This window comes from Jaculus jaculus, chromosome 3 (genome assembly GCF_020740685.1).
Source record: "Jaculus jaculus isolate mJacJac1 chromosome 3, mJacJac1.mat.Y.cur, whole genome shotgun sequence".
Classification (NCBI taxonomy): domain Eukaryota; kingdom Metazoa; phylum Chordata; class Mammalia; order Rodentia; family Dipodidae; genus Jaculus; species Jaculus jaculus.
The window spans coordinates 186367428-186392308 of record NC_059104.1 but is presented as its reverse complement, the minus strand read 5'-3'; the positions used below and the strand labels follow the sequence as shown (position 1 = coordinate 186392308).

The 24881-nt window shown below is 39.3% G+C and overlaps 1 protein-coding gene across 7 annotated transcripts in view; it reads left to right on the top strand.

The window, feature by feature from the left end:
• The window catches only part of Gas2 (growth arrest specific 2), a 131681-nt gene that overhangs the window by 29964 nt on the left and 76836 nt on the right, over window positions 1–24881 (top strand). For 4 of the 7 annotated variants that reach the window (XM_045146398.1, XM_045146399.1, XM_045146396.1 and 1 more), the window contains 3 exons: window positions 18650–18791; window positions 22032–22055; window positions 24335–24397. In XM_045146398.1, coding sequence (XP_045002333.1) covers window positions 18650–18791; window positions 22032–22055; window positions 24335–24397 — 229 coding nt within the window. The remainder of the gene's footprint in view (window positions 1–18649; window positions 18792–22031; window positions 22056–24334; window positions 24398–24881) is intronic. The other 3 variants (XM_004650818.2, XM_045146401.1, XM_045146400.1) reach the window with 2 other exon arrangements.

Below are 24881 nucleotides of genomic sequence, written 5' to 3'. Positions count from 1 at the left end.
GCTTTGTAGTTCGGCTGATTCAACTGCCTTCTTATGTATTTACTGGGCTTTTTGTACATCAGTTACAACTACTGATTTATGTGTAAATCTCTCCACCATTAGAGTACCAATGTAGGGCAAGGTGCTCAAAGGCTTAAACCTTTCTTTTTCTTCGTACATTCCTTGCCATTCTTATTACTTGGAAAATGTCTTTTGTGGCTATCTGAGTTTCTCTGATATCAGAGCTTCCTCCAACTTCAGAAGGTCTTGGTGGTTAGATCAAGCTTGAAGCACATGAAGAAGGGGAAAGGGCCGAAGTTCTGCTACATAGTTGAAAGCAACATTATGTTTTCTGAGGAAGGAACTGAACATTCATTATGTAATCCCTGCTTTGGAGAGAACATCCTGGTGAGATAAGACACTTGTCATATATCTGCCCATGGGGAGAATCCAGTCCCCGGAGTTGCAGGACAGCAATAATGTAGGATGGGGGAACAATTTGACAGAGTAAAGGTCTCCCCCCATTCACACAAAGTGTTTCTCTTTACATAGTGCACAGTGCCCAGTTCAGGCAGATTGATGAAGATGAAAAGGAAGTTTTAAGGAGGTTTTAAGTCATAATAGTCACCTGGCTTTTCAGTGGTCTCCAGCTGACTCTAGCCTGGGAACTTGGCCATCAATTCCTTTTGTTTTCTTTCTTACACTTTCAAACACTTAGGTTTTACCATGCAAGTCCCCCATGGGTTCATGTGTCTGAACACTTGGACCCCAGTTGGCGGCAATGTGATAGGTTATGGAGCCTCACTGGAGGAAGTGGTTCATCCATGGGTGACTCTTGAGGTTTTCTATTCTGGCCCTAGTTCCTCTTTCTCTGTTTCCTATCTGTGGACACGATGTGACCAGTTGCCATGTAATGCTGTAGTCAATGCCTTTTGTGCTCAAATGCCATGTAATGCTGTAGTCAATGCCTTTTGTGCTCAATGGGATGTATCCCTTCTTAATGTGTAAACATTAATCAGCCCTTTCTCCCTTAAGGAGCTTTTTGTCAAGCCTTTGGTCACAGCTATGAGAAAACTAACCAATATAGTATCTTAATGAAAAGTAGAGCCTCCTGGATCCCAGTGCATGATGTGCTCAGGGGAGGCATGCATTGTATATGGGAGGCAGCCTTGCTTTCCTCTCCAGGTGTTCACTTCTTTCTCTGTATGGAACCCAGTGGTGCCTTTGAGTTATGCTAGCATCAGGTCTTCACTCACATTGCAGATCTGGGGAATGTTTGCAGGATTGTCTATGATCAACTGTGTGAGCACGAAGCATGTGGACAGCCTGGTTATTATAGCTAGAACATTTTGTCTTGCCAAATTGAAAATTATAGCTTATTCTTTTCAGACTAACGCTTCCCAAGTCTCATGTATAGGTAGAGAAGGACCCTCCCATCACATTCTTAGTGGTGCTTGAATTTGGCTGTATATTGAGGTTATGTGAAATGTCTGCCAGGAATTCACGAGTCTTACTGTGAGGTAAGGCAAAGCCCAGTCTGAGGCAGACTGTAGTGTTTTGACACCTGGTGGAGGTTGTCAGTTCTGTCTTGAAATATAGGTTTTTAATTTTGTGGCTAGGTGAGGATAGTGCTTCATTTTCTTGATATGCTGTAACCCAGATCAGGAGAATCCCAGTACTGGGCAGTCCACTGAGGACCTTCCCTGCCACTGGAAACCGAGAGGTGGCTTGTTTCCCTGACAGCCTGCCCTTTCTCCTCATGCCCCTGTCTTTCCTTACAGCAGAAATTTCAGGTGTCTCTCAGTGGAGAACAGAAGCTGGTTAGGGGATGGGGCTTAAACAAAGGCCAAAATCCAATACCCAAAGCAAGTCCTGCAGCTATGCAAAGTCCTCATGTCATTGCTGTTCTGTGGAAAATTCCTCCACATCTCACAGTTCAGCTAGGAATGGGAAACTTGACCTGCTTTTCCAAATTTGACAACAGCATTTTTTTGGTAAATTTTTGATGATACTGGAGGTTAAACCTAAAACCTCCCATGTACTAGATAAGTGCTCTACTACTAAGCTAAACAACCTCTTTTACTTTATTATTACTTTTGAGACAGAGTCCCACTAAGCTTCCCAGAATGGCCTTGAACCTTGTAATACTTCTGCCCCAACTTCTGTACTCAGTATCATTTGATATTAATTTGGTGTCACACTGGATAAAGTTTATATTCAACTTTGCATTCCTGCTGAGCACGGTGGCATATGCCTTTAATCCCAGCACTTTGGAGGCAGAGGCAGGAAGATCACTGTGAGTTCAAGGCCACCCTGAGACTACATAGTGAATTTCAGGTCAGCCTGGGCTAGAGTGAGACCTTACCTTGAAAAACCAAAAAAATTAAAAAAAAGTATAGATATTTATGTGCAAGGAGAAATATGGACAAAGAGAGAATGAATGAATATGGTTGCACCAAGATTTCATCACTGCAAACAAACTTGAGATGCATGTATCACTTTGTGTATCTGGGTTTGTGTGGATTCAAAGGATTTGAACCCTGACATAAGGTTTTGCAAGCCAGCACCTGCAACCACTGAGCATTCTCCCCAGCCCCAATCCCTGATTGTTGTTTTTTTTTTTTTTTTTAGCATTTTAGCATTTAGAAAATTTTATTTTATTTTACTTTAAATTTTTTTATTGACAGTGTCCACAATTATAGACACTCTAAACCATAACACCCCCCCACACCTACTTTCCTTTTTCTACTACACTCTCCATTATCTCCCTTTCCCCTCTCAATCAGTCTGTCTTTTATTTTAATGTCATCATCTTTTTCTCCTACTATGATAATCCTTTGTAGGTAGTGTCAGGCACTGTGAGGTCATGGATATTCAGGCCATTTTGTGTCTGGTAGAATGCATTGTAAGCAGTCCTACCCTTCCTTTGACTCTTACATTCTTTTTGCCACCTCTTCCTTCATGGACCCTGAGCCTTGGAAGATGTGATAGAGATATTTTAGTGCTGAGCACTCCCCTGTCACTTCATCTCAGCATTTTGGTGTCTTCTGAGTCATCCCAAGGTCACCACTATCTGAAAAGAGAAGCTTCTCTAACAATCCTTGATTTTTAATCCCAGAGATTTTTTTTATTCTCACCAATTTTGAAATTTCTTCCTTTGCTGGTTTTACTTCTCCCTGTATTAGAACAAAGGTAACTTTTTAGGTAGTGGAGATAATAGAGAATTGGGGAAGAACAAGGGACTAAACGTGGAACATCTTGATAAAAGGCTAGCATGAGCAATTGATTATGTAGGTGTAAACTAGATACATGAATCTGGGAAGTGATTATTAGGAAGGTCTGCATGGGTATTATTGTGTGATCACTCACTATGCAATTATTGGGAGTCGTGGTTTATGTAAAGGTGAAAATGAGGGTAAAAATAACCATAATAATATCTACATGAGGTATTGCCAAGGTTCTAATAACATAGTGATCACAGGAGATAGTGTGATTCCTGGTTTTTACCCACTGTCAACCTTTGAGTTCCAGGGAAGGAATCATCACAGGAGGTTCATGTAATGGGTTCTCAGGAGATATACTTGGCTGGAATAAAATGTTACTCTAATTAAGTGCTATGTCTTTCTTAGTTGAAGGAAACATAAAATATGAGATCATTTTGTTTTGACTTTTATATCTTTTCCTTAGTAATTATTCCTTATTGCACAATAAAATAGTTGGTGAGCGAAATGGGGATATAAGAATCATTGTTTCTTCTCAGAGACATAATTAGCCATCTAACAAGGCACCATTAACAACCCTGGCAAGAAAATTCTCTGTCAGACTGCAGGAGGGGCCAGCAGATCCAGCACTCAGGGGCAGCATACAGTCCTGCTATTGGTCCTCTGAAAACATGTTATTTCATTGGCCATTGGGTAACTGACAATGTATGACAACAAGTTCAATATGCTATTAACCTTTAAAATGTGAAATGTGGGCTGGAGAGATGGCTTAGTGGTTAAGCACTTGCCTGTCAAGCCTAAGGAACCTGGTTTGAGGTTTGATTCCCTAGGACCCATGTTAGCCAGATGCACAAGGGGCACACGCGTCTGGAGTTCCTTTGCAGTGGCTGGAGGCCCTGGTGTGCCCATTCTCTATCTATCTGCCTCTTTCTGTCTCTGTCTGTTGCTCTCAAATAAATAAATAAGTAACAAAAAATTAAAAATTAAAAAATATGAAATGCTACAAATTGCAAATATTTATGCTTATTGAAACCTATAGATGTATAGTTTTAATTTGATGGTCATATGGTAGAAACAAGGACCAGTCCTTTGCTGAGGAAGTTTATGTGCATGTTGGTAATAAGAGACAGAGTGTGATTTAATACTCACAGAGCCTACCCCCCAGGCAATAAGTAAAATTGCATTGAATATGATAATTCCCAAGATCAAACTGATAAAATGAACTGGAAAAATTAGCCGAGAGAAGTTAGAGCTCTGGAGAGGAAGATAGCCATATTTTATTTTGTGGCTGAATTAAAAATGGCTGTCAAACTTAGTGTACACTAAGAATTTCACACCCATTAGTATTGTTTTGTTTGGAATGTATCTGACCACCACACACACTAATCATCTTTCATGCTAGTTGAAAACCCCTATCCAGTCATTTTCCATAAGAACAGCTTTAGTAAGTTCAGAAAAGCCACAGTTCACCTACTCCCAAAGTCCTGTTTGTAGTGCAGGGTGCTCTGAGGAGGTCCTGGAGCTAGGTGATGGTCAGGAGAGCTCTATCTGTGTTCTGTACTCACCGAGATGCCCATCTCGAAGAGGGAGGAAGGAAAGTGGGATGGTGGTAGCCAATGTAGAAATATGACAGGAGTTCAACAGCTGCACGTTTACATGAGTCTGGTGACAGAGGACCTCCCCTTTAGAGCTTTCTGTTAACTCCACAAGCCCCGCCCATGAACATTTGGTAGTGTGAACAATGGTTCCATTACAAGTGTGAAACAAAGCTAGCACAAACGTGTTAAACTTTAGAAAACATGAGAATTTCCAGTAAATCCTAAGTTTAAAAGGGTATGTGGGGCTGGAGAAATTGCTCAGTGGTTAAGGTGCTTGTCTGTGAAGCCTAAGGACCCAGGTTCAATTCCCCAGGAACCATGTAAACCAGATGCACAAAGTGGTGCATGTATCTGGAGTTAGTTTGTAGTGGCTGGAGACCCTGGCACACCCATTCTCTCTGTCTTTCTCACCAATACATAATTAAAGTCTTAAAAAGTGGGATGTACACAGAGAGGCGCATGTGTACACAAAAACACCCAGCACACACCCTACATGCCAGCACACATGACATGCATACCACACATACAAGCACTCGTATAGGCACAAGTGCATATACATGCTCATACTTCCACATGAACGTGCTGGCACACACACCCTGCATTCCACACATGAACACATACAAGCACATATCACACACATGCACACATACCACAAGCTGCATACACTTCACATGTGAACACACATACACATACTTTGTGTGATTTCCCAGGACCTGCAGAACTTGCCCCTTAAGCAGGGAAGTAACTTGACAGAATTTTTCCAGGCTGACATCATCTCTTCCACCAACAGGCTCCCTTCCTGCCTTGACCACATTCAGCCATTGGCAAGATGAGATTGTCAGTGGAATGCGCCTGGGGAGGCGGCAGTAGAATACCCGATAGTGCTAATTGTGGTCGCTGCTTGCACAGCCTTGGGAATGTAGAATACTGTGTCAATAAAGTCACTCTTGCCAGATGGAAAATTGGAAATTAATTCATTTAAAATGAACTGTTACTACGTGCTTTAGAGAAATTCAAGTCATTTAAATGAATCAGTAATGATTACGCATGCTATTTCAAGGATAAGAGTCACAGATGTGTTTAAATGAGAGTCCATTTTAAGGGACTGAATATTAACTATGGGAAAGGTGTTTCTTAATTTAAAAGTGTCTGAGGATTGCTGGTAATTTAAAGTGAAAGAACTCACTATAGTTCTTGTGTGTAGCCCCAGGTAGGAGATGCTGTTGCATTACCTCATTGGCACGCTGGCTTTTAGCTGACGTAATTGAGTTTGCTGTGTGTCGAGTTCTTCTGATGTTTATTGAGTCTTCAGGGCTGACTGTATGAGTACCTTCTGTTGTCTCACTTAGCAGTTTGAAAGTGCATCCTGTACCATGCATGAAGCTGTCTAGCATGTGTTTGTACTTTTATCATTTTACTGGTCATGTCTAATTTCATACTAGCAGGGGCTGCGTGTCTGTTGGATAGCTTGCTGTTATTATTGCCTCATTTAAGACATAAATAATGGACTAGTATCTAGGGGCCAAAAGGCAAAAAGCATAAAACTTTACTCAATCCCCATTTGTTAAGAAATAATTAAATCTTCGATGCCTAAAAAAAAAGTTTTAAATCTGAATGAAGAGACATAATAAGTTTCTAGTCTTCTGGGGTCTACCCTGTGCCAGGTCCTGTGAAAGATGTTAACATAAATGTGATTCTTGCTTCCAGACAAGAAGTGGCCAATCATTCCTGTGCCATATTTCCTGAAGTGAGGAGATCTCTTCTCATAATGCCTTTTTTAAATACACAAATGAAACATGACATTACAAGCACAGCATGTAAATTAAAACAGTTTTTATTGATAACAGAACATGGGAGTCTAAACTGTCTTTACAAGATGAAAAACAAATATTAAAGCCAAATAAAAGCAGTAAGCCAGCTTTAAAATAACATAATCTGGGCTGGAGAGATGGCTTAGCGGTTAAGCGCTTGCCTGTGAAGCCTAAGGACCCCGGTTCGAGGCTCGGTTCCCCAGGTCCCACGTTAGCCAGATGCACAAGGGGGCACACGCGTCTGGAGTTCATTTGCAGTGGCTGGAAGCCCTGGCGCGCCCTTTCTCAAATTCTCTCTCTGTCTCTTTCTCTCTCTCTGTCACTCTCAAATAAATTAATAAAAAATGAACAAAAAAATTAAAAAAAATAACATAATCTGACATTGGTTCTTACAAATGTAGTAATTTTAAAGTTGAAGAGAGAGTAACCCAATATTCCTATGTATCTGCAGTAGTTATGAGGTATAACTAAAACATCTATATTTTTACTTGATAATGCTCTACTCTTTTGTATACATGGTAAACATATGGAATAGTCACACAGTCATGTCACAGAAGTATATGTGTGTAAGGTGTATATGAGACATACATGAATCTCTTGTTAGTTTTGGGTCCCCTCAAGATATCCCCTCATTTATATAAAAATATTCTGAAGTATGAGAAAATCTGAAATTCCTAACCACTTTGCATAAGAAATACTCCACCACTTGTATATGCATGCACGCTCGTGTGTGTGTGTGTGTGTGTGTTTGCATCTTTCTGTATAGTTAATTTCAAATGCAGAAACAAGTCATATGTTGTTCGATTCTCACAGTTGCCTATTTTTGAAACTTAAAAAATTGAAAGCAGCCATTTGATCTTCTCTATGTTATGCTGCGTGTTTCATAACAGCAAATTCTGCATAGTGTGCCCTTTAGACACCAATACCATCTTCAGGTAACTTACAACTGCAGTGACATCACCTGTTGTTGGCCACTTTCCCCCAGTAGCTCATCTAGTGCTTTCGAACACTAAATGGGCTGTCTTGGACTCTCTTCTGGATTCCAGCCAGGTCTCTCCATGCTGTGTGCCCTCATTGTATGGTGTCTTCAGCAATAGAGCTTTACCTTTTATTTCAGGCAGGGAATCAATCAAGGCTTTGACAGAAGCCTGTCTTGTTTTGTGTTTCTCTGGTCAACAACTCATTGTGGGTGGCAACCGATTTCTGGTACTGGGAGCTACAGGTCAGAGACAATTATTTATGCTTAGGCTTCATCCCACCCTATGCAGGGCCTTCTTTGCAAGCACTCCCCACACCCTTACTTCTTTTGAGGGTTATACCTTTTAATCTATCTCTGAGGATAAAGGTTTCTATGGTACCAGTTCATTTTGGATTCAGTTTTGTGTTTGTTTTTCCTCACCCTCTTCTTCTCCTCCCCCAACCCCTTCCATCCCTACTGTTTGGGTCTTGAGTTGTTTATCAGGTATACTTCTGTGTGTTTAATTCTGTCAAATTCTCCAGGTTCCAGAACACTTGCCCATTTCATTATCTTGAGATTCTTAAGTTTTGCAAGTGACCTTTGTAAGACCTTCCTATGCTGATGCCACATAAGCTTTTTGCACCATTAACACAGACCTCCACCATCTCCAAAGAACTAACTAAAACTTAAACCTCTTCCATAATTCTTATAATGTGATTTGAGGTTTGACTCTTCTCAGAAAGCTCTGAAACCCTCTAGAGAGGAACCTTGGCCACATCTGTTTTTCCTTCATCCTGAGCACCTGAAGTTAGAACCAAGGTAGGGGTTAGATTTGATAATGATGCTTGAATTCTGAATCAGGGTAAATGCCTCTTAAAATTCTTAGATAGCCTCACCAATAGACTGGATATTGAAGTGTAAAACTATACTTTGTAGGTATTAAGAAGCTAATTTTTCTCTATTTATGTATGAATAGTAAGGATAATAGAAACTTTTGTAATAGAGTAGCACTTAGGTAAGAATTCCATGCAAGTGTATACAGAAGTTAAACAGGAATATATTTGTTTTCAAGCTTTATAAAACTGTTACTGAAATAACTGTTAATGGCATAATTTTTTTGGTGTGCTCTGTGTGCCTGTGTGCTGAGGCCAGAGGAAGTCATTGGGTGTTTTCTGTCACTGCTGTGCTTTTCTTCCTGAGACAGTCTCTCATGAACCTGGAGCTCCCTGCTTTTCAGTTAGACAAACTGACCAGTGATCACAGCAATCCTGCCATCTCCTGCCCTGGAGTTATAGGCATGCATGGTGATGCCTATCTGTATACATTGGTGCTGGGGATCAAGCTAAGGTTCTCATGTATGGACAGAAAAGCATTCGTACCTACTGAGACATATCCCCCATGGATGAAAGCATTTTATCGACACGATTTTTCATTGCTACTAGTTTAACTGGCCAATTTGAATACATTGAGAAACCCAATGTACAGCTTTTAACCAAGTACCCATGAATTATGACATCAATGTAATGAACATATCCATCCTACCGCTTTTTTGTGGTGGGAACATATAAGTACTTTCTTAGTGATTTTCAGACATATAACACACTCACACTAAGTATGGTCACCATGCTCTGTGTCAGGTCTCCATAGCTTATACTTCCTGTCTCAGATATCATACTTTGTGCATGATCTTTCCATCTTTTTTAAAAATTTTATTTATTTATTTATTTGAGAGCGACAGACACAGAGAGAAAGACAGATAGAGGGAGAGAGAGAGAACAGGCGTGCCAAGGCTTCTAGCCTCTGCAAACGAACTCCAGACGCATGCGCCCCTTGTGCATCTGGCTAACGTGGGACCTGGGGAACCGAGCCTCGAACTGGGGTCCTTAGGCTTCACAGGCAAGCGCTTAACCACTAAGCCATCTCTCCAGCCCAAGATCTCTCCATCTTAACACTCTCTCCTCCGGCCTCTGGAAGCCACCACCCACTGTCTCCTCTAAAGAGTTCGGCATGTTTGGATTGATTCCAAATTGTAAAGAAGTATTAGACACAAACTAAAATATGGAAAGTCAAAGAGTGGTGCACCATTACCATCACACAGCCTATATGAACATTTTGTCACAAATTCTTCTAGTCACATTAGAGTTCAGTCTTCAGGATCACATTCTAAATGTGAGTTTCAATAAGCGTTTAATGACAGGCATCATTAATACAGCCTCACATACAGTAATTTCACTGAGCATAATATCCCCTAACCTCTCCTTTCCTGCTGTCCCTTGATCTTTTACTCTTACTATGATGAGTCTTGCCTTTTCCAAATTGTTCTACAATAGAAATCAAACAGCATGTACCACTTTCAAGTTAGCTTCTTTTACTAGTAATTAGCTGTTGGTTTTCCTCTGTGAATCTCTGTGGCTTAATAACTCATGTCCTTTTATCAGTGATTAATATTTCATTGGCTACCAATACCACCATTTATCTATCCACATCACCTACTAAAGCCTATCTTGTTTGCTTCCTGAATCAGTGACTATGATAGAAGGTAATGGAGACCTTTATAGGGTGTTAAATAGGTGGAAGGCTCCAACTCATAATCATAAATTTTATGATCTAAGCTTCTTTTAAGCCTGATATTTGACATGTAGATTTGACCTTCATTTCCAACATCATTTAATATGATGATGTAGGACTGGAGGGATGGATTAGCAGTTAAGGCACTTGCCTGAAAAGCCAAAGGACCCAGGTTCGATTTCCCAGGATTCACGTTCGCCAGATGTACAAGGGAGTACACGTGTCTGGAGTTTGTTTGCCGTGGCTGGAGGCCCTGGCATGCCCATTCTCTTTCTCTCTCTCTCTTTCTGTCTCTCAATCTCCCTCTTTCTCCGTCAAACAAATAAATAAATAAAATATTTTAATATGATGATGTAGTTTGTCTCAAGTAATTTAAAATACCCATGTGCTAACTCAGTAAGTGATTATTACGAACATTTTAAAGGAAGAAGGGTTTGTCTCACCTGAGCTATGAGAAAGTTATTTTCATGGTTTTTATTATGTGAATATTGTTATGGTATTACAGTCTGAAGATTAGAATAGAATGTGGATATAAGCAGATCTGTACCTTATGGAGTTTATCTTGGAGAGGGAATGTGGAGAGTTTGTTTGAAATTGCAGCTTAGGGATTCCAGTTGATTGCAGGCTAAATCATGGCTCAATGTTTAAGCTAGGGTCCTCAGGGAAAGGATATAATACCAGAAAGGTGTTTTACTTTGCTTTTCTCTCTTTTTACAAAATTCTGTAGTTTTGATCTTTGAGAATATATTTTTGTCATTTCTGAATTTGTAGACCCCACTATGCCCTGAATGTTCATGAAATATATTCACTGAAAGAGATTACTTTCCAAGAAGCCATACAGTATTGGGATTCAGGTGGAAGTATTGTCTCCACCATGGGAAGAGTGACTATTGCCTGCATGTTTGAACAGTGTACTCCATAGGCCCCTTGGCAAAGAAACAGTGTTACCTCTTGGTAAATGCCAGGCCCTTTTCTGTTTTATATCTGAAATCTTTACTTAACGTAATTAAGGGGAGAAATTTGTCTCCATCTTGGTTCAAGAAGAAGTTATTTAAACTTATTACTGTTGTTTTCAGTTCATAATTGATAGGGAATTAAAGATACCATTCTCAGGTTCTTTTTTCATAGCTGCGGTAGGAAACAAATCACATATACTTTTAAAATTGTGTGTGTGTGTGTGTGTTATGTGTGTGTTGTAGGGTGAGTACAGTGGCATGTGTTACGTGTGTTGTAGGGTGAGTACTGTGGCACGTGTTACGTGTGTGTTGTACAGTGAGTACTGTGGCACGTGTCACATGTGTGTGTTGTAGGGTGAGTACTGTGGCCTGTGTCACGTGTGTGTTGTTGGTTGAGTACTGTGGCATGTGTTACGTGTGTGTGTTATAGGGTGAGTACTGTGGCACGTGTTACGTGTGTTGTAGAGTGAGTACTGTGGCATGTGTTACGTGTGTTGTAGGGTGAGTACTGTGGCCTGTGTCACGTGTGTGTTGTTGGTTGAGTACTGTGGCATGTGTTACATGTGTGTGTTATAGGGTGAGTACTGTGGCACGTGTTACATGTGTTGTAGAGTGAGTACTGTGGCATGTGTTACGTGTGTTGTAGGGTGAGTACTGTGGCCTGTGTCACGTGTGTGTTGTTGGTTGAGTACTGTGGCACGTGTCATGTGTGTGTGTTGTAGGGTGAGTACTGTGGCATGTTTTACCTGTGTGTGTTTTAGGGTGAGTACTGTGGCATGTTTTACCTGTGTGTGTTTTAGGGTGAGTACTGTGGCATACATTTTGTGTGTGTTGTAGGATGAGTACTGTGGCATGTGTTACGTGTGTGTTGATATCAGAGGAGAATCTAAGGTTTTGGTGCTCTTCTTCACCTTCTCTGAGACGGGGTCTCCTGCCACTGGAAACAGACCTCAATCTAGCTGGTCTGGGAGCTTAGGGCTTTGGAGTTTTCTAGCTCTGTCTCCCATCCTTGTGCATACACTAGGATCACAGACACCTGTGCTTTTTAATGTGCATCTTGGCATGGGTGCAGGGGAGGAATTGACTCAGGTCAGCTGGTTTTCCAGCAAATACCTTTAAGCACTGATCCATCTTCCCATCCTCATATCATTTATTTTGACTTCCTTGGCGAAAAATTTAATACAGAAAAATTACTTGCTGAAATATATTAAATTCAATTCATTTTCAGTCATCAATGGATAACTGAAAGGTCATTATATGTTGCAATCAGGTTCTCTGGCAGAAAATACCCAACAAAGAACAGCTTGTGGCAAAAAGGGTTTATTTTGGCTTATAGACTTGAGGGAAAGCTTTATGATGGCAGGGCAAAATGATGGCATGAGCAGAGGCTAGACCTACGTCACCTCCTGGCCAACATGAGAATGACAACAGCAACAGGAGAATGTACCAAACACTGACAAGAGGAAACTGATAATAACACCTATAAGCCTGCCCACAACTATACACTGCCTCTAGCAGGATTCAATTCTCAAATTGCCATCAAGCTAGGAACTTAGCATTCAGAATACCTGTTTGTGAGGGGCACCTGAATCAAACCACCACATGATATGAGACTCAATGATTTAATATGAACTGTATATATGCTCATTAGATTGATCTTGGAAACTGAGAAATGAAGATGCTAATATTTACCTAACACATGACACCTTGTTTTGAGGATTCATAGGATGGCCCAGTAAGAGAAATGCCGTGTGCTAGTGCGTGGTCGGCACTCATAGCATTAGGCTTTCTCTTTCCTAATCTCTCCATAGGGCTTAGAAATAAAATGAGCATCTTTTGTTTATGAAGCCTTCCAGATGATCCAGAGGCAGGTGCTGTACACTCAGACCCTGGTGGCCCAGGGCCAGATAACTCCACACTAGCTATCATGGTATGGTCACTCCTCCCCTCTGAAGCTCATCCACACTGATTCCATACCAGGACAGAGTCGCCAGCATCACTGATATCTCAGTTAACACACAGCCACTTTTTTTGTTTGAAGGGAGCTAGGAGACAGGCAGAAGTTGTTATAGCTAGAAAGAGAAAAGGATCAAGTGGTCAAGTATTAGTCCTTGTTAAACACCAAATAATGGCCTTAATTTCCCATTGAGAATGAGCTATCAAATATGGTGACTATTACTGCACACACACAGTGGTTAAAATGTAAGTTGAGTAATAATTGAATGAGTCACATTCAATCAGCAGTGTCAAATGCATTGATTACCACTGATCACATATTCCCATGGGCATGTTCTTTCAGAAAACTAGTTTCAATGTAGAAGACTAAACTAAATTACAGTCTTCTTCTGAATTCTTGTACCCATAATGAAATTCTTACAAGAAAATATGAGGAGAAACCATAGTTAATTCAGCACATTCTTCCTTGTATTGGAGACAATGACAATATATAATTTTTATTGAAGACTTACTGTTGAACTGTATTGTAAATTGGCACTCACACACAGCATGTGAGGTGCTTGCTGTAATCATCTCTTCAATGGCACTGAAACAAAGAACTTGAATAAATGTGTTAAGATAGCAGAGCACAAAGAGGCCATCCTGGAGCATGAGCTTGAGGAGCTAACCCTGCCCAGCAGGTGATTACACTGAGAAGCAGGGGATGGAATGAAAACCTTCTGGTGAAATTATACATGTTTCCTTTTTGTTGCCATCAGCCCTAGTTTGCTAAAAGTGTGCATACAGGAAAGGTCCTTTGGAAATTGACTACTGTTGGTTTCCTGATTAATCTGCCAATCTAAGGTATTTAAGGAGTAAACTACATATAGTGGTTAATACACTTGAGTGACATACAGTAGGTTCTTGATATTAGAAGATCCAGTATGCATTGGAGTGATGCTTTGCACTTGAACCCAGTAGTTTCTTGATAGTATTTTTTTTTTGTTTTGCTAGTATAAAATATTATATAGGGCTGGATAGGTGGCCCAGCAGTTTAAGGTCCTTGCTTGCAAAGCCTAATGATGTAGGTTTGAGTCCCCAGTTCCCACATAAAGCTAGATATACAAAGTGGCACGTGCATCTGGAGTTCATTTGCAACAGTAGGAGTTTCCTGGCGTGCCCATTATTTATCTTTCTCTCTTTCACCCTTTCTGTTTCTCTCTCTGTCTCTCTCTCAAGTAATTAAATACAAATATGTTTAAAATATCACATCTTGGAAGATGGCATACAGTAACAAGACTTGCTTATGGTGGAGTCTGAATTTTCACCTAATCTTAGTTCAGCTCAGCTAGTCTGTATTCATTATTACATATCAAATAACCTTCAAAAATGTGTAAAAGTAGTTGCTTAAACTTTCCAAGTATGTTTTCTCATAGCTTATGGCAAAACATATCTTCATGGCTAGGTCAAGACTTCTTGGGTAGGATGAACATTGGTGTTACTCATTGGATGAGCTTGTTTCTCTTAATCTTATTAAGGAATGGACAATGGGGCATGCTTTTCTTTGCTTCCCACATTTTTGCTTGAAGAGATAAATTTTCATGTTAAAAGTCATAGAGCAAGAAGATTTTAGTACTTAGTAGTTTATATCAAATTATTTTAACTTTAAAAGTTGCAAACTTTAATATTATAGAATCTTTTTTTTCTTTTTAATTTTGTTTTATTTCTTTGAGAGAGATAGAGGCAGATATATATGTATATATCTACACACACACACACACACACACACACACATAGAGAGAGAGAGAGAGAGAGAGAGAGAGAGAGAGAGAGAGAGAGAGAATGGGTGTGCAAGGGCCTTTAGTTACTGCAAATGAACACCAGACACATGCATCACCTTGTGCATCCAGCCTAAGTGGGTACTGGGTAATTGAACCTGGGTCCTTTGGTTTTACAGGCAAGTGCCTTAACCACTAAACAATCTCTTGAGTCCAACTTTTTGTTCTTTAATTCAAGTGAAATCCAGAATTCTGCTCCAAGTTTGCTGATTTAAATATCTTGGGGGTTGGTTGTTCAGCTGGTGTTTGGATAGGAAGAATATTGTATTCTGTAAGCTCTGTTCTATTGATTTCTTCCAATGAACAGAAATCCTTATTCATACATATAATGGATGGTTTAGGTACTCTCTGAGCTAATCTTGATTGTTCAGTAAATGGGGGGCTTAGAATAACCATGGAAAGAAACCTCTGGGCATGTGTCTGAAGGAATTTGTAGTCTGAGTTTGACTGAGAAAGGAAGGTCCACCTCACCTAGATGGCACCATCACTATGTCCTATATGCTGGGCTTCTGAACAGAATAAAAGGATAAAATGAGCTTAGTGCAGCATTCATGGCCTTCTGCTTCCTGACCACGGGTGAAACATGATCAGCTGTCTCATCCTTCTGCTGCCATGTCTTCCCCACCATGTTGGACTATATCCCTTGGAACTCTGAGATGAAACAAACCCTTCCTTCCTTAAGTTTCTTCTTATTTTCCAACAGCAACAAGGAATGTAGGCAATGCAGGGGCTGTATACGAGACTTCCTAAGCCATTGGAGCTGATTAATGTGTTTAAAAATTCTGCCAAATAACTGTCTTGTTGGGGTTAAGATGGGAAAGTTCTCTCTTTCCTTGACATAGAAACCTTGGTTCTAACAGTTCTCAATGAGATACAAATGTCCTCTAAATTTCCTCAAGGCCATGACAAATCACTCTTCATGATGAATTCCCAAGTTGTAAAGTTTCAATATCCATGCTTGATTTTTTTTTTTTTTTTTTGAGGTAAGATCTCACTCTAGCTCAGGCTGACCTGTACTTCACTATGTAGTCTCCAGGTGGCCTTGAACTCGTGATCCTCCTACCTCTGCCTCTCGAGTGTTGGGATTAAAGGTTTATGACACCATGCCCAGCAGCTAAGTTTGATTTGATTGGCCCTAAAATAGCTTTCATGTATTTTTTTGTGACTGCATTGAATTTTTGAGTAAATATTTACAACTTGAAATGAGATCTATAGATGACTTTGCAAAGACTTCAAGCTTGTAGGCTAATATTTTATAGTTTGGTATTGTCTTTGTAAGTTCTTAATGAATGGGTTTTTTTTTTTTTTTTGAAAACAAATTGTGGGCATTCTTTAAAATGTGTCTCTGATGAATTGTCAGGCCAATCTCTTGCCTCTTCATCTTTCTTCCACACACACCATTTTTGCATGCCCTTAGTAACATCAGCTCTTTCATCATGCTTAAATTATACTTACTTTTTTACACTGCCTTCCACCCAAATGTATACATAATTTATATAAAAGGACTCTGCTTTTGGCTCTGTTTATTTCTTCATTTACCCACTATTTATACCATATGCATATAATAGTAAGCTTTATTTTCTACTCAGAAAATTTCTCAGAAAATCCTTTTTTTAAAAAAAAATCTTTGTAATGGATTCATCTTCATTCTTCTTGTTTGGATTTTTTAAAATTTTTGTTCTTTTAAAGATATTTATATTTGTTTATTTGAGAGAGAAAGAGAAAAACAGAGAGAGAACATGAGCATGTTAGGGCCTCCTGTCACTCTAAACAAACTCCAGACACATGCGCCACTTGATACATTTAGCTGTACATGGGCACTGGGGAATCTAACCCAGGCCATCAGGCTTTATAAGCAAGTCCCTTTAATCATCTAGCCATCTCTCCAGCCCACAAATCCTTTGCTTAGAAGTATTTTGGCTGACATAATTTTTCTACTTAAATTTTTCAAGTTAAAATACCTAAAAAATATGAAAGTCACTTAACGTCCCAATGCTTCATTAATTCACTCTTCTTCAAATGTGAAGGCTATCGCTGATATATAACACTCTTGATATTTTCTGAAATATATGTTTTATAAATGTGTTCACACACATACATTGAAATTAAAGTATATACATGCAGGTTAGTTTCTGCTTAAGAATATATTATGAACATACTGTGCCTCAGTACATCTATGTTTGTTTTTGTTTTTGTTTGTTTGTGTATAGTTCCATTACATTTTATTCAACCAGCTCTCCTATGACATACTCATATTCCTATTTATTCCTATTCTGTCATTGTTGAGTAGGATAGATTCCTAGAAATGAATTGCTGGAATTAAGGTCATATGTGTTTTAATTTTAAAATTAAAGTATTCAATGATGTCCATGAAGATCTTATGAATAAGACATTATACTACGAATTCTAATTACAAATTACCCTTCCTTGTTCCCTTTGCTCTTCGAGGCATGGTCTTCAGTAGCTTTAATATACCAAATGCTTGGCTCAAGTTTTCCTTCACGTAGAGCGGCATTCCTTGGCCTTGTGCAATGGCATGGAAACTCGCTATCTCCTATTAAAGGGAAAATCCTGAAATATTTACTATGGTGCCAAGCAACATTTTCTTGCTATAATTTTGTGAAAAAATGTTAATAGTAACATCTGTCTTCATTCAGTTTGACCTGTATCACCAACAGTTTTTATTATCTCAAAAGTGAAATGATGTAGAGTGTAAATAATACCATTACCAATAAAACAGGACAGCTGTGACACTGCTGAATAGTCAAGCTACGTTGTAGGGTTTAAAAGGAAATTGGAAGAATGACTGTAGAATGTATTTTAAAGATTGTTTTGGCATGTATATTTGTGTGTGTGTGTGTGTGTGTGTGTGTGTGCGCACATGTGTTCAGGTACATATGTGTGTGCATGTATTTGGAGGCCAATCAATGACCTTCAGTGCCATTCCTCCGGCATTGTCCACATTTCTTGAGAAAGTCTCTCAGTGGACTGGAGCTCAACAATGGGGCTGCACTGGTTGGTCACTAAGCAACAGTGGTCCTCCTGTCCATGCCTCAGAAGTTCTAGGATTACACTTGCACAAAATCTCCTGGCTTTGTTTTTTGCGTGGATTCTAGAGATTGAATCAGGTCTTCATGCTTCCAAGGTATGCACTTTATCAATGGAGCTATTTCCCAGCAAATGTTTATTTCTTATATCATTGTGAAGACATTCAATGTTAGCTCTCCTGTTCCTTTTTGTTTATAATTCACATACAGGGGCACATTTTTATGACATTTTGTGAACTTTATGATATGTATGCATACATTAGAGGATACATTAATTTTATTTGAAATGAGTATGTGCTTGTGTTTTTACAAAAAGAAAAATTCATTTGTAAGTGTTTTGTGAGAAATTCTAATGTAACAATGAGATCAAAAAAACAGTAAAGAAGAAGAAGGAAGAGGAGGAGAAGAAGAGGCAAAAATATCCCTGAATCCCTCTAAGGCAGAGAAGGTACTTATCTATCTTCACTACTGTGTGTTACATGGAGGAGTCCGTGTACTCCAGGGAGGGACTTAAGTGTCTTCACTACTGAGTGCTTTAAGGAGGAGTATATATGCTTGCAGGCGCAGGTCTTCAGTCTCCTAAGGCAAGGCTACTTTTCCTTTTCTTACTGTCTGCCACACCTATTTATTGACATGAGGTCATTCCACAACATTTTGTTAGAAAAAAAAGTTTATTTTACTATTTCACTGTGATGACTGACATATTCCTCAGCAGAATGAGACTTTTTTATTTTTCAGACCCTACCATTGAAGAAGATTCCATTCAAAGCCAGCGCACCCTCAGGGTCCTTTTTTGCTCGAGATAATACAGCAAACTTCTTATCCTGGTGCCGAGATTTGGGGGTAGATGAAACATGTCTGTTTGAATCTGAAGGCTTGGGTATGTATTTCTTTCAAAACTTCGGTTGATGATTACATTACAATAAATTACAATTTTTTTTTCTATTGGACTAGCCACCCAATGTTTTGTGTGATGTTGTTTCTCTTATGTTTTTAAAGAAGGCATTTTAAAACATGTAGTTCTGCTGTGAACTTGACCAAGTCAAGGTGATGCCTATGCCCTTTTACTGTGGCTTTCCTGGTGGATAATAGCTTAAGGACAGGAGCAGCACTTCCTTTCCAAAGGCAAAATGATAGCCATTTATGCACGCTGGCTGTGTGTTTGGGCACACATGACTTTCCCTGCCAGACTTAAGGTAATTTATACTTCCACAAGGGAACATATTGTCTGTTAACTTCTATGAAGGTTTAAAACTCTATCTTTCTTCACCTCCATCTTTGTTGAAATTGAAATTGTTTAGTTTATATATTTATGTTCTTTAGAGAGTTAAAATATCAGCATGCACCAGGGATATTGAGGTAATTGTAGATGATACAGTAATAGTTACTTCAGTGGAAATACCAGCTAAATTGTTATTTTGTTTTGTTTTCTGCTTGTATTTTGAAATCTATCTCTAGACTCTAAGGTGAAGTTTTATATATCTTTGGAAGGAAACATATATTAGATCTAAGCATGGTGCCTCATGCTTTTAATTCCAGCACTCAGATAGCTGAGGAAAGGTGACGGTGAATTTGAGGCCAGCCTAACCTATAGAGTGAGTTTCACATCAGCCTGGGCTAGAGTGAGAGTCTGTCTAGAACAAACAATAAGAACAACAAAAAACATTTATGTACACACACAGATACACAGTAGAGTCGGCTGTGCTTCACAACTCTACTCTGTGGTTCAACGTGCAGATTCAGTATATTGGCCCACTTCAGTGTAACTCTCATGCGGTGAGTATTGAAGTTAAATCCCAAACTTCGTGAAACTGAACAGAGCCAATGGGGAAAAATAAAATCTTGGGTTCCTTTTGCCTAAGGCTTTAAAAATGATTTTTTAAGTAAAAACACATAACACTAAATATTACCACTAAATTAAGCTGAGAACCCTTTGGAGAGAATAAATACTTTGTAACATTTGCCACATGCCCAGAAGAAATAGACCACTTCTTCAACATGTTTTTTTTTTTCATATATTATTTATTTATTTATTATTATTATTATTTTTTTAAATTTAATTTATTAGTTTTCTTTTCAGTAAATACAGGCAGTTTGGTACCATTATTTAGGCTCATCTGTGATCTACCCCCTCCCATTAGACCCTCCTTATTATTGAAAATGGGTCGTGCATTGTGGAGTTAGCCCCCAGTTATTAGTATGATAAATGTCTCTGAAAATCATGACCCAACATGTAACTCTGACATTCTTTCCGCCCCCTCTTCCGCAAGATTTCCCTGAGCCATGTTGGGTTCATTTTTGGTCTGCTTCAGTGATGAGGTGTTGGGGGCCTCTGAGGCTCTGGCTCTCTGATTTGGTAGGAGTTGATTTTTCTCTGAATTGATCTCCTTCCCCTTTGTGCTGGTATCCAGTTCACAGGAAAACATCACCCTTGCTTATTTCGCCAGTTGTCCTTAGTTTCAGTTGGGCCCCTTCTGAGGTATGTTGGGGCAGCTCTCTTCTTAGGATCTGCATCTATCTGGAAAAGAGAAGCAGATTCTCCAACGGAGAGTGAGTTAGCACCCAGAAAATTGAGATAACACTTACTTTTTTGATAGACAGTTTGATAGGTGTAGGCCCTCTTATACCCCGTGATTGATGGTAGCTTGATATTGTAGAGTGGGCTTGTGTTTGGGTATGGTTCTGACTTGTTTCCCAGCTCCAGCTAAGGGTCTAGTACCACTGAGTGGATCAGTTAGCCAAATCAAGAGCAATTGATTCCTCACCATGGCTGTGTACCACTATTGCACTTGTATGGGTATCACATCCGGTTAATTGTTGCTACTTAGGTTAAACAATGTGTTCTTCAACATGTTTAATAAACAAGGTGCAATTATTTTTAAAAATTCATGAGAAAAATATATATGGTTTGTGAGAAAATGGGAAAGAGTACTTTGTTGGTTATAAACATTCGATTTTGAAGCTTTGACGATGGCTCAGCTTACGAGAGTACTTGCTGCACATACGTTAGGTGCTGAGCTCAAGCTGTAGCACCCGGGTAAAGCTGAGCATAGCAGTGCGCTGAGAAGAGCCTTAGGTGAGTCATGGGCTCACTGCTCACCAGAGGAAAGCTCCCCATCGAGCCATAGTCGCCCCATTTCAAGGAAGTAAGGGGAAGAAGAGTGGTAGAGAAGGTTCCTACCTGATGCACTCCTCTGGCCTCCACATGCATGTGCACAGGGCTCACAGCTCTGCACACGTGGACAGACAGTGCGTATATACCTACCGCACATACTGTACACACATCGCAAAAATGGATTTGATTATATTCTATAACAGCATAAGACTTTCAAGTAAAATATATTTAATGTTCAGTATTATAGCCAATGTTTTCAAGGCTTTTAATATTTAAAATTGTTTGAAATATCAGTACCAAAGTAAATCAAATAATTAGGCTTTCTAGTTTGCTACTGAATTAATAATATAATTGAAACTTCGGATGCTCACAGTAAGACCTAAGATGTACTAGAAGCCCTAGAGACCCAGAAGAAAGGGGCCAATATTACAGCCTTGATTTTAAGATTAATAAGAGGAAGGGAACATCTGTGCCCTTAGATGTTGATGGTAATCAGAAGGAAGGGCAATGGGAGGTTCCAGTGGTTATATAATACTCTTTCTTGGATCTTTCTTATAACTCACTTTGCTGAGAAGGCCACTGAACTGCCCCCGCCTCCACGGATACAGTCTTGATTTTCTTGCAAAAATAGTCCTGTGGATGCAGCTTGGTTTCTTTCAAACTTCACTTTGGAAAGGGAATTTAGGGCAAGTTTTTTTTTTTTTTTCCTACCTCAAGATTCTATTTCAGTAGTACACAAGAGGAAGGTTTCTTTTGTGTTCAGTGCTTTGAACAGAAAATAAAATAAAAAGATGCCCTGATGAAGGGAAAATGTGTTTGAATGAGAGATAAATTAGATTGCTGTGGCATCTGTGTGAAGGGCCTCTGTTCTCTGCTGTCCAGAGGTCTCTGCTTGCATAAAGAAACAGTCTTATCTTCAGGCAGACGATAGGCTCTCTTTTGTACAGTTATGTGTCAGGGGATCTTCACTCACAGCTGACTCCATCTGTTCTCTTTCCACCACAGCACAAAGTCAAGAAAGCTCCACGGGTAAGGATGAATATATGGGGAGGAACACAGAGCAAGCAGACACTGACAATACTCCTTGCAGTTTTTAATTTTGGGCATATAGCACTCCATGCAACATAGTCACAGAGAGGGTGTAACCTGAAGTTCATCTTCGACAACTTAAAAATAATGTCTTTCTTAAAGCAGTCTCATGTGGCTCAGGTTGGGCTCGAACTTACTGTGTAGCCATGGAAGACCTTGAACTGTCTGCTTCACTTGCTTTAACCATTATACCCAGTCTATGCAGATTTTGATGATAATTAAGAGAATTCGTAAATCTGCAAATATGATTCAAAAATAAGCACAGAGAAACAAGGACAAAGGTCATGAAATGTGTACTCATTGAAGATGTGTAAAAGTCAACTGCAATATAAAAATATGTACATTGCAGTATGCGGGAAGCTTTAGTACCAAGGATAATAAACAAACATAATACTAAAGGTAATAACTGAAAACTGGAGTGAACAGGAAATTTAAGAAAATTGTATATTTAGGATTGCTGAGTATTTACAAACAGGACCTTCTGCAAAATGATGAAGAAAATTGGGAAGCTTTAGTTTCTTTTCTAGGCCAATTTGCCATTTTATATCAAAGGCTTAAGAAATGTTCATATTTTTTTCATATTTCATATGCTTATTTCTATTAACTTACCAAAGTTAGTTAGGGAAAAATTACATTCATAATTTAAAGAGCTGAGTATGTACGTCATGGTAGAAAGCTTACTTAGTATGCACAATGCTCCAAGGTCTAGCCCCTCACCTCAAAACAAATAACAAGAACCCTCCTGAGTCAAAATAAAAATGAACAGTAATTGGGTTGTAAATGATACATTCTTTGTTTGCTATCACTAAACTTTAGTTAATAAATAGTTATGGCATACAATTTGAAACATGAAGAATTCCTCTTATTTATATTAAGAAGCACTTGTACTATTTATATAAAGGATTGTTTACTGATATATGATTCACTATATAAACATATTATAGGGCTGTTCCACATGGTTGATGATAAATAGACATGTCATAGGATTGAGGAACTTAGAATGCTCTGACAACAGGTGTGGGGGCATGCTCTGGAGAGAGTTCTAACTTGAGTAGTCCACATGTAATGTCTTCCTGCCCAGACTTTTCAAACCATGATAACATATGGCCATCCATACCCAGAGGAAAGATGCTTTTTCATGCTACTGATTTATTAAAGTTAAGGCTTGCTTTCATTAAATGCCTTCATAATATTTAGGATTGTGCTTTAGGTTAAAGGTCATCTTGAATATTTCCATGAATTTTAGTATGAACTTTATCAACTTAAAACCAAAATAGTTCCCCACTAATTACCTTAGAAGACGGGGAATTTTACTTGTGGAGTGAAACATACAGTTTAGAAGGCTGTAGGGGTGAAAACGTTTCTATTTTCAGTTTCAAAGAGTTGTGAAAGTGAATTATTGAATAATCTTTCCATCAGTAAGCTTAGTACTTTTTCAAATGTTAGTTTAGATATTTTAATGACTTTTCCTAAAATAACACTCAATATTTTATTTTGGATTATTTGTAATATTTGAATTTAAAGAAGACATCTATGTTTTATTCTTAGCTTAAAATGCTTTTAAATTTTCAAAAATTTATGCTCTCTTATGACATTTTTATAAAATTTCTTAGTGTAAAGTATTTTCTTTAGTGATATTCTTTTTTTTTTTAATTATTTATTTGAGAGCGACAGACATAGAGAGAAAGACAGATAGAGGGAGAGAGAGAGAATGGGTGCGCCAGGGCCTCCAGCCACTGCAAACGAACTCCAGACACGTGCGCCCCCTTGTGCATCTGGCTAACTTGGGACCTGGGGAACCGAGCCTTGAACCGGGGTCCTTAGGCTTCACAGGCAAGCGCTTAACAGCTGAGCCATCTCTCCAGCCCATTTAGTGATATTCTTATGTGTGTGATATACATGTAAGTTGCACTGGTTTAAAAATTGTCAACTTTAGCTGGGCGTGGTTGTGCACTCCTTTAATCCCAGCACTTGAGAGGCAAACGTAGGAGGATCATGGGGAGTTTTAGTCCATCCTGAGACTACACAGTGAAGTCCAGGTCTGCCTGAGGTAGAGTGAGACCCTACCTTGAAAAAAAAAAAGTTGTTAACTTTTTGTCTTCTGAGACTTCTTTAGTTTTCTTTACTGCTGTAAGTTCGTTTTGATTTGGGTGATTGGTAATCTAAAAGTGCCTGATTTGCCATAACTGTCAACATCCTTGTCTTATTGAATGATATAGGGTTGGAGGACAGTGACGCTTCATCTGTTTCTCTGAGAAAGAATCTACGCAGCGAGAAAAAGGGTTTGCTCTCCTCTGTGTGGCATGCACAGGCATGGTTTGTGTGAATGTGATGTTTCTCTTGTGTTTCCTGTGTTGTGTTTGTTGGGTGGTCCATCTCCTTCTGATGCATCACTGTGGGAGGAACACTTTTACAGACGCAGTTTTCTAGAGCACAGGCGAACACAGTGTTTTCAGTGTCAGGTCCACACTGCTGCTGCATAGTGAGACTGGCGGTGAAGACTCACTTTCCACAGTGCACCTAATCATTGACATGAGAGGGCCACATGTGTTTCACACTTCCCACAGTGCATTCTAACTACAGACCCTGGAGGGCTGCGTGTACTCTAAACATCCATGGTACACAGTCATCAGTCACAGGAGAGGACCACGTGTACTTTAAATTTCCTATAGTACACTCATCACAGACACAACACGGCCATGTTTGGTCTCACATTCTCCTCACTAACACAAGAGGGCCACATATGGTCTCAAACTTCCCATAGTG